General features: G+C 47.3%; 2 protein-coding genes across 3 annotated transcripts in view; one reads left to right on the top strand and one right to left on the bottom strand.

Moving 5' to 3' along the window:
* The first annotated feature begins 46 nt into the window (after nt 1-46).
* On the top strand, nt 47-5,235 carry DDIT3 (DNA damage inducible transcript 3). The gene is made up of 4 exons (XM_014585575.2): nt 47-167; nt 3,310-3,357; nt 4,367-4,523; nt 4,626-5,235. Exons 3-4 carry the CDS (start codon nt 4,386-4,388, stop codon nt 5,004-5,006), a joined length of 519 nt encoding a protein of 172 aa, XP_014441061.1. The 5' UTR covers nt 47-167; nt 3,310-3,357; nt 4,367-4,385; the 3' UTR covers nt 5,007-5,235.
* Nucleotides 5,171-9,855, bottom strand: part of MARS1 (methionyl-tRNA synthetase 1) — a 24,333-nt gene continuing 19,648 nt past the window's right edge. The window contains exons 15-22 of one of the 2 annotated variants that reach the window (XM_006171896.3): nt 9,281-9,494; nt 7,281-7,412; nt 7,072-7,176; nt 6,792-6,978; nt 5,823-5,894; nt 5,660-5,683; nt 5,480-5,572; nt 5,171-5,388 (exon numbers count right to left, since the gene is read on the bottom strand). In XM_006171896.3, coding sequence (XP_006171958.2) covers nt 5,242-5,388; nt 5,480-5,572; nt 5,660-5,683; nt 5,823-5,894; nt 6,792-6,978; nt 7,072-7,176; nt 7,281-7,412; nt 9,281-9,494 — 974 coding nt within the window. In that variant the 3' untranslated portion in view covers nt 5,171-5,241. The remainder of the gene's footprint in view (nt 5,389-5,479; nt 5,573-5,659; nt 5,684-5,822; nt 5,895-6,791; nt 6,979-7,071; nt 7,177-7,280; nt 7,413-9,280; nt 9,495-9,855) is intronic. The other variant, XM_006171897.3, reaches the window with a different exon arrangement.

The raw sequence follows: 9,855 nt of genomic DNA on the forward strand, positions 1-9,855 counted from the left end.
AGACTTCTGGATCCCGCCCCTGAGAGGAGGGGAAGGCGGTGGTAAAAGAGCCCTGCTCTTCTCTCCGGGGGTCAGAGGCTTGAGTCTAAGGCATAGAGCATATCATGTTGAAGATGAGCGGGTGGCAGCAAGCAAGCCAAAATAAGAGCCGGAACCTGAGGAGAGAGGCGAGTACTGATTCCCCATCAACCCTTTTTACTCTCTCATCTTCGCAAACATCAGGCGTCCTCTCAGAAGTGGGGTGTCTATCTTTAGGATGAGTGCCCACCCCCTTCCACAGATAAGTTAGGGATCGTCCCAGGGAAGGATGGGAAATATTCAATATTGGGGAGAAGTGCTAACAAACTCCTCTTGCTTCACCCGACAGCATCACCCCGCCCCTTCCCGAAGCATAGGCCCTGCTCTGGAGTACTAGGGAAGGGACCCTGGCCGCCCTTGGGAAGTTAGTTTTTCCGGTTGCCAACTCCGGGCCACCTCGTTGGGCTGTCGGGTGGGAGGCCAGGCAGTAGGACACACCCCTGCAGGGAGAAGCCTGGGTGACTGTGGCTCAGACCGTTTCCGCTGCTGCACTGCCAGCGACATTCCCCCTACCCCACCCCCATTCTGTCTCAGCTGCAGCGCCTCGGGAATCAGCCTGGCCACCTCTGTAGCTGGGGGCTCCTGGATCCGGGCGTCAGCCTGGCCACCTCTATCGCTGGGGGCTCTTGGATCCGGGAATCAGCCTGGCCACCTCTATCGCTGGGGGCTCTTGGATCCGGGAATCAGCCTGGCCACCTCTGTAGCTGGGGGCTCCTGGACCCGGCAGAGGACTGCACCTTGAGATAGACCCATAAGCCTTAGGCAGGAGGGGTGCAGAAGCACAGGAATAGATGAGTTTTCCCTTTCCCCAGAGGTCTTTGGTCCTCCGCACAAGGGAGCAACCGCATCTCTGAAGTGTGGGAAGCCATTTAGGGTCTTCTTAGCATGTTGTCCTTCCTGTGAGATTGGTCCCGGCCTCCTTCCCCCATCCAACCTCTGTGTAACCATTGCATCACGCCGGCCCCCTGTTTGGCTCTGCAGCCCTTTGGCCTAGGGCTCCACTGCTGATGAAAGCCCTGTCCCACGCACTGGAAGGCAAGGGAGAGTTCCCCAGAGAGAACAGCTCTGCAGAGAAACACTCAGGGTGATATTGCATCTCCAGTCTCCAGGGTATGCAGCTGCCATGCTGCCTCTGGGCTTACTCCTCCCTTCCCTGTAAGAGAAAGTGATTGGGGAGGGGATCATCCATTCATTCCTTCATTTCTTAACAATTAATGAGCACCTACTAGGCACTAAATAATTTGGGACCCAGAGTACATCCATGAACAGGAGGGGGAAACAAAAAACTCTGTTCTCATGAGCTAGCTTTTCAGTGGGAGAATACAAGTAAACAAAGTATAATTAACATGGAGGAAACTAAAGTAGGAAAATGAATAGGGAATGTTGAAGGTGGGGGGGGGTTGTGGTTTTACATTGGGTAGACTTAGCTAAAGTGACATTTAAATGAAAGACCCCAAGAAGGTGAGGCAGTAAGACTGCAGGTAGGTGAGAAAAAAAGCTTTCCAGAAAAAAATGCCATCTCAGAGATGGGCACATGCCTGGTATTTCAGGAAGAGGCAAGTGAGCTGCTGTAAGCAACAGGGAGAGTGGTTGATGGAAACACCGGCAGGGCAGGAGCAGACTGTACACAGCGTTGTTAAAAAGGTTTTTGGGGGGCCAGCAGGTGGTATGGTTAGGGCACTGGACTCCCACATGGCCGACTGTGGTTTGAGGACCAGACCAGGCAGCTTGCTCTCTCACTTTCTTTTTCTGTGGTGGGTGCAGGTTCCCTGTAGTAAAATTTAAAATAATAATGATAAGAGTAAATAAAATAACTTCTTAAAAAACTATAAAAAAATAAAAAGGCATTGAAGATGTTAGCCTTTAGTAGCAAATACAAAGGTATTGGAGGGTCTTGAGCAGAGTGGCCTGACTCCAAGTTTTAAAAGGCTCACTATGACTGTTGTAGTGTGAATAGACTAATAGGGGGTGGCAGGAGCAGAAACAGACCTGCAGCCAGGATGGCTTCTGCAGTAAGCCAGGAGAGAAATGATGGTAAGATGATCTAGGTGGGAAACAGTGGAACTGGTGAGAAATAGATTCTTGGCATTTTTAGAGTAGGCTGAAATTTACTAGCACTTTTTGGATTGGATGTTGGGGTGAAAGGAGAGTAATCAGAGGAATGACACCAAGGTTTTTGGCTTAAGCAACTGGAGTTACTATATAGTAGGATGGGCATGACCTTGGCAGGGGAAGAGCAGCAGGAAAAAAAAGGAATTTGTCTTTGGGCGATCTGGTCTGAGATGTTTATTAAACATCCAAAGGGGGATGGCAGGAAATGGCAGGAAACAGCAGGGTTAGAGGCCCCAGGTAAGATCCAGGCCAGAAATATTCATTTGGGGAACCAGCAGATAATGGTTATGTCACTGGACTCCCCCACATAGTCGACCTTGATTCAAGTCCCGGACTTGGAGGCTTGAAACTCACGCTGGGTGGGACCAGCAGTTAGGGTAATGGCTATGTCGCTGGACTCCCACGTAGTCAACCGCGGTTCGAGTCCTGGACCCAGTGGCTTAAAACACGCTGGGTGCGTGTATGTCCAAGATCCCAAGAGAATGGAGGAGAAGGGATTGCAGCGTGGCCATACCCCCTGGGGGGTGATTTCCTGCTTTCTGTCTCTCTGTCTGTCTCTGGCAAGCGCACATGCCCTATAGCAAAAATCTCTCAAAAAAAAAAAAAAAAAAGGAAGAAACGTGCTAGGCACATGTGCGTGCATGCCCAAATCCCCAGAGGAGAAGGGATTACAGCATGACCATTGCCCCTGGGGAGGGGGCGATTTCTTGCTTTCCGTCTCTTATGAGCGCATGCACCCTATAGCAAAAATCTCTCTAAAGGAAAAAAAAAAAAGGCAAAAGTTCATTTGGAGGATGTCATCCTGGGAATGCGGTTAGGAAAAATGCGCTTTGATTTGTTCCCTTCCTCGTAGTGTAGTCCATTCCCTAGTAGGTCTGAGGCCTGTCTTGGATTTAAAGAAAGCTGAGTTGGCCAGGACTTGACTATTATGTAATCAGGACTACAAATGTCAGCAACTAAAAATAAGAGAAGTCAGTTCTCCTCTGTCCTTGAAAATGGCTAGTACTGTCCATACACTACAAGGCCAGGAGTAAGAAAGGACTAGGAGGTTGGAGATAAATGTAAAAGAACCCTCTTCCCTTTCCAAAAGTGGCTAACATTCATCTTTGTTCCCCACAGTGTTCCAGAAGGAAGTGTATCTTCATACATCACCATACCTGAAAACAGGTAAACTTAACCATTTCCCAAAATTAAGTCCTAAGAGTGCTGCTAAGAGATGCTTAGGCTCTCTTTGCTGGGACCCTAAGAAATTATGAGAAAGCCTAAAAAGGTGGGAGAGGAGATTTTTTAATCTAAGCAAGCTTTTGCTGCCATGTCTATATCCTCCTGGTCTGCCCCTAACAAGGTACAAAAATCACTATTCTTAGAGCATGCCCTAATTGAAAGCTGTCTCTCAAAGCCCTAACAAAGGCAGGTGGTTTATCTTTCCAATCCTCAACTCTCATTAGAGTCAGACTGACCCAAAGGACTATTTGCCCAAGTTCCCCACACAAGAGAAACACAAATGGCCTAGTGATTACCCCTGGAAACTACTAGTACAGTTTCTAAATGGAGTTGAGACTTTACTAGGACCCTATAGAAATGGATAGCTAAGGCCACCAGGTGGTGCAGTGGTTGTTATTGGATTCCCACATAGCCCACCGCAGTTCAAGCCCTGGACCTGACAACTTGAAAATCATGATGGGCGTGGGTGCATCCATGCTCAAAATCACAAGAGGAGAAAGGAGAGGGGATCGTGGTGTGGCCATTCCCCCTCAGGATGATTTCTCACTTTCTATGTTTCTCTGTCTCTTTCTGACAAGTATACATGCCCTATGGCAGAAAGAAAAAACTTTAAAAAAAAAAAGAAAAGTATATATCCAAACACTTTGTTTCTTCAAGACCTGGGCAAAAAGCAGGGGAGGAAGGTTAATATAGACTAGGGGTTGGCAAATATTAAAGGGCTAGATGGTATTCTAGGTGATAACAGCCGTGTAGTGTGTCAGTTACTTATTTCTGCCTTTGTTGTATGAAAACAGCCATAAACGATATGTAAATGATTGGATGAGGCTGTGCTCCAGTAAAACTTTATCTGCAAAACAGGCAGCAGATCAGTTGCCAACATGTGGTCTAGATGGTTTGCTATGGGGCGCTTGTTCCACCCACTCCCCATTATCCTGAGTATGTGCTTTTGCAGACCTGATCTGACTGCAGAGATGGCAGCTGAGTCATTGCCCTTCTCCTTTGGGACACTGTCCAGCTGGGAGCTGGAAGCCTGGTATGAGGACCTGCAGGAGGTCCTGTCCTCAGATGAAAATGGGGGTACCTATGTCTCACCCCCTGGAAACAAAGAGGTGAGAATGCCAGGCCTAAAGCTCGGGAGGAGGGTAGAGGTTGAGTGCCTTATCTTCTCAACTATTATCTATTCTTTTTTTTGTTCTTTTTTTTTTTTGAAGGAAGAATCAAAAACCTTCACCACTCTTGACCCTGCCTCTCTGGCTTGGCTGACTGAGGAGCCAGGACCAGCAGAGGTCACAAGTACCTCTCAGAGCCCTTGTTCTCCGGAATCCAGTCAGAGTTCCAGTCAGAGTTCCCCGGCTCAGGAGGAAGAGGAGGAAGACCAAGGAAGAACCAGGAAACGGAAACAGAGTGGCCAGTCTCCAGCCCGGGCTGGAAAGCAGCGCATGAAGGAGAAAGAACAGGAAAATGAAAGGAAAGTGGCACAGCTAGCTGAAGAGAATGAACGCCTCAAGCAGGAAATCGAGCGCCTGACCAGGGAGGTAGAGGCAACTCGCCGAGCTCTGATTGACCGAATGGTTAATCTGCACCAAAGCTAACAGCTGGGACCGTCACGCCTCATTCAGGCCACTACCTGCCTTTCCTTTCCCAGAAGTGGCTACTGACCACTTCTCACCAGTGCCAATGATGTGACCCCCCCCCACCACATATTCAGTAGGGAGAAGGCTTGGGTAGACAAAAGGGTCGGGTCTTTCTTGGTTTGTACATAGAGAGCATACATTTATTTATTAATGCCTGTATCTATTAAAGTGATGTTCTATAAGCCCAGTTCTTTCACTTTTTCTTCTTGCCTTTAGGGGCTTCAAGGGGTTTCCCCTCAGCTAGAGCCAGCTGTTTCTTTAGATCCAAGAGTTTAGCCACCTCCGCAGCAACCAGGTTCTTGTCTGCCTTTTGTGCTTTCAGTTCACGGACAATGTTGCCCTAGAAGCAGGGGAGGGAGAATAAAGTGAGCCCGGAAAGGGCCTATGTAGGACCAGCGTTTCCAGTCTCCTGTGGGCCTTAAGCGGCATACCTGTTTTGTTACTTCCTCCATGAGCACTTGTATCTGCTGTGGCCCTGCTGCTGTAACAGTTTCTACAACTGCTGGTTTCGGGGATGGTTTCACCTAGGGAAAACAATGGAGTTAACATGGGCTACTGTAAATTCCGCTGACCTGCAGTTTTATGTAACATTTTTGAGGAAAAGTAATTACCTTTAACTCCAAGGACTCTTCTAGCTAAGATAGGAAAGAAAAACTAGAAGTGAGGAAGCAGCAGGGCCAAAAGATAAAAGAGTGATGAGTGAGGATTACGTAGGGAAACTAGGGAGGTGACACTGTGGCTATTGGGTGAGAGCATAGTCTTTAGCTTTCTCACCTGGCCCCCTCCAAAGCGCTGCCTCAAACTTTCAATCTGGTCATTTTCCAGCTTTTGGAATAAGGGACTGACCTGTGAAAAAAGAATCCCAGAATCATTCACTGATTAGGTATTAATTCTGTCAGGCTCTACAGAGGCCCTCCCTAGCCTCAAACTCTGACACTTAGGAAGTCACAGTATGTTTTAGATTTGTTAGCATAACATTGAATAAATAACTGATTTTAGCAAAAAAAAAAATCAGAAAAATCAATAGCATTCACTGGGGAAAGCTATTAATAGGACCAAAGATAACTTATGCTATTTAATGATGCTAGGTTGATCCAGAAGTTTAGGGATGTATGTATTTTCCACAATAATCTTTTTTTTTTTTTGGGAGAGGTTTTTGCTATAGGGTGCGTGCGCTCGCCAGACAGAGACAGAAAGCAGGAAATTACCCCCCAGGGGGGATGGCCATGCCACAATCCCTTCTCCTCCATTCTCCTCTCGGGATCTTGGGCATGCACGCACATGCGCCCGGCATGAGTTTAAGCCACTGGGTCCGGGACTCGAACCACGGTCGACTATGTGGGAGTCCAGCGACATAGCTATTACGCTAACTGCTGGTCCCATGTATGTATTTTCTTATGTGTCAAGGCAAAAATGGCTATCCCTGTGTCCTCCCTGCCCACTGCCTACTGGTATCATGGAGACTAGGTGATCAACATTTGACCAGTTATGTGCATGGAGGACATACAGGTAACAGTGGGCATGTTGAACCAATAGCATGGACTTTTTATCAGAAACAAACCTAAGTGCAGAGTAGGTAGGAGTTGGGGAGAGATTCAGAGAACAGTGGTAAAAGTCTCATGCCCAAAGTAAAGCTGAGGAGCTGCTAGGCCTTTTCTCACCCCACCCCAAAGGCTGTACAGGCTGCATGACAGAAGGATGAATTTTAAGAGAGGCTGGCTCTTCCAACTCTCAGGGACCTACTGTGCCAATCTGGTGTCCTGCTGGTAAGGTACACAGGAAGTCTGTGACCAGGATATTGCACGCTGGAGGTGGGAGCTGCAGCTGAGTCTGGATGGTGGCACTAACTGTGGGCATGTAAGGCTGAAGCATGACAGACAGCAAGGCAGCTATATTCACTGCCACACCTGTCACTGTGCCTGCCCGTTGCCTAGGGAAGAAGAGAGCACAGTCAAGACCTCCAGGACACAGCCAACCAGCTACTTTATTTCTGTAGCCAGCCCTACCCCTACCCCTTACTTACCTGTCAGCCTCACTGCCTTTAATCTGCTTCCAGGGCTCATTCACTTGAATGTATTGGTTGCCATGTCGAGATATGGTAAGGATACTGCGTAAGGCATCCCGGATCCTGGGAACAGGAGGCAAGCCAAGGCATAAGGTCCTATGAGGTCTAGTACGAGGCTTTGAACATGACAGCAGATTAGAGATAATAGAGAGGTCTAGGTGACTTACCGAACCTTCTCAAGCAGCTGGTGGTAATGCCGGAGTTCTTGGGTGACGTGAGCCAGCAAGCGCTGATCGTCAGGAGTGAGCACCATCTCAGGAACATATCCCCCAAAAAACTTTGACACAAACATCCCAGCTCTTGATGAGCATAGGGAAGGACAAGAGGATGGAGGAGTTACGGCCAGTATCCATATAGATGTTTGACCCAATTCCCACAAATCTACAATCCCTCAGAATTCCAACCTGGAATGATACCATCTGGTTCTCTCAAGCTCAAAAGCAAAAGCTTAACACACTAATTTTCTGTTCTCTTTCTCCCTTAAGATTATGGCTCTGTACATAAAATCAAGCAAGTATATGTTTAGTAAGTGACTACTCAGAATGAAGTTAAAATAAAATATATTATGTTTTTAGGGACCAGCAGTTAGCGTAATGGCTATGTCGCTGGACTCCCACGTAGTCGACCGCGGTTCACGTCCCAGACCCGCTGGCTTAAAACTCACGCCGGGTGCGTGTGCATGCGTGCCCAAGATCCCAGAGGAGAATGGAGGAGAAGGGATTGCGGCGTGGCCACCCCCTGGGGGGTGATTTCTCACTTTCTGTCTCTGTCTGGCAAGCGCACGTGCCCTATAGCAAAAACCTCTATAAAAAAAAAATATATATATATATTGTTTTTGGACAGCAGGTGGCATGGTGATTAAAGCACTACATCCCAGGGCCAGCAGGTGGCATGGTGGTTGAGGCACTGGACTCCCAAATGGGTGACCATGGTTCAAATTCTGGACCTGATGACTTGTTTTCTCACTTTCCTCTCTCTGTCTGTCTGCTGAGCAAATGTGTCCTGTAGCAAATTCGGAGATAATACTAATGATGATAAATAAAATTAAATAACTGTAAGAAAAAAAAAAAAAGGCACTGTATCTCACATGGCAAATTCTACGGTTTGAGTCCCAGGCCCATGGCTAAAAAGCATGCTGGGCACATGTGTGTTGGGCATGCGTGCCCAAATTCCAAAGAGAATGGAGGACTGTGGTGTGGTCATCCCTCCATGTGGTCATTTCTCACTTCTCTATCTCCAGCAAGTGTATGTGCCCTATGGTAAAAAATCTTAAAAAAAAAAAGTGTGTGTGTGTGTGTATAATGTGATAAACGCTATTCAATACTCTAATAACGGGGCTGGCCCCATAGCACAGTGTTTAAGTGCTGTGCATAGAAAGATGAATTCCATATAGCTAACAGTGGTTCTAGTCCCTATGCCAGCAACTGGAAAAACATGCTGGGTATATATACATGTGTACCCAAAATCCTGATGGGAGGGAGAAATGGAGGAAAAGGGATTACAGCATGACTCCCATTTTGGGTAAGAGATGCATGCTCTTTCTGGTGATCATACATGCTCTCTAGCAAGTAAAAACACAAAAAACTCAGGTAAGGACTATCAAAGTGTGGTACTGACCAAACATAAAAAAAGGGGTTGGTAGGAGGACTACACGAAAGGCTCCCGGTCTCAACTCCAAGTCCAAATAATTTGAGGTAGTAGTAAAGCCATGGAGGATATTTATCTAGTTCGCTGAATAGCTGAGATAGGAACCAATAATAGATCATGAGCCTGAAGTAGCAAAGACTGAAGAACACAACAGAAGCTTCCTGTCCCTACACTAGAATGACTCTTTTCTTCAGCCAGCCTTTTCAGTGGCCTACAGGAAACCTTTTCTGCTAGGAGAAAATATTTCCAATTCTACAAAGAACATTAATAATATAATTTGCCAAGTTTTTATCTTGTGGCCCACTTTGTTAAATCACATCTCTAGAGCTGCTAACTCAAGTACACATGGCATATGTAATGCTAGCAGCAGATCCGAACTGAGGGAGAACTTTCCATGTTGTCCTTTCCGTCCTTCACAGCCTCCTGCCCACCTACTGGTTCTCTCCACATCCCACCTCCTGAGGGAGAATTCACCTTCCTGCAGCTCATCTGCAGACTCTGACCCCTCACCAAGTCTTACCTGTTGATGAAGTTGCCCAGGTTGTTAAGCAGCTCAGAATTATTCTTGAGCAGCATGTCTGTCCAGGAGAAGGCACTGTCCTGGCCCTCAGGCCGAATGTACAGCAGATAGAAGCGCCAGATGTCAGCAGGGATCCCTGTGTCCTGAGCCATGTCCCCAAACACTCCCACACCCCGGCTCTTAGAGAACTTCCCATCCTCATAGTTCAGGTACTCTGGACAAAGAAGGAGAATGAGAGCCATCAACCTAAATCACACCCTCCCTCCTTCTGACCTACTTACTATTCTTTCCTCTCCTTTACCCTCAACTATGGGTACCCATCAACATTTCTGCTCGAGCAGGGGGCTTAAAAAGGATGGGGGCAAGAGTCCATTCCTGTCTCATCAGGCCTTTTTTCTTCTTTGTTTATATATAAGAATTATATTAAAGATTTAACTTTTTTTTTCTTGGAGAGATTTTTGCTATAGGGTGCGTGCACTCACCAGAAAGAGAGAGACAGAAAGTGAGAATCACCCCCCAGGGGGGATGGCCACACCGCAATCCCTTCTCCTCCATTCTCCTCTCGGGATCTTGGG

The sequence above is a fragment of the Tupaia chinensis genome, unplaced genomic scaffold, assembly GCF_000334495.1.
Source record: "Tupaia chinensis unplaced genomic scaffold, TupChi_1.0 Scaffold150006_1, whole genome shotgun sequence".
Classification (NCBI taxonomy): Eukaryota; Metazoa; Chordata; class Mammalia; order Scandentia; family Tupaiidae; genus Tupaia; species Tupaia belangeri.

Bases quoted from the DNA above. Each gene is read 5' to 3' on its own strand.
- DDIT3 (XM_014585575.2), top strand. From the start codon at position 4,386: ATGGCAGCTGAGTCATTGCCCTTCTCCTTTGGGACACTGTCCAGCTGG. The intron at 4,524-4,625 runs GTGAGAATGCCA...TTTTTTTTGAAG, and splicing joins CACCCCCTGGAAACAAAGAG to GAAGAATCAAAAACCTTCAC.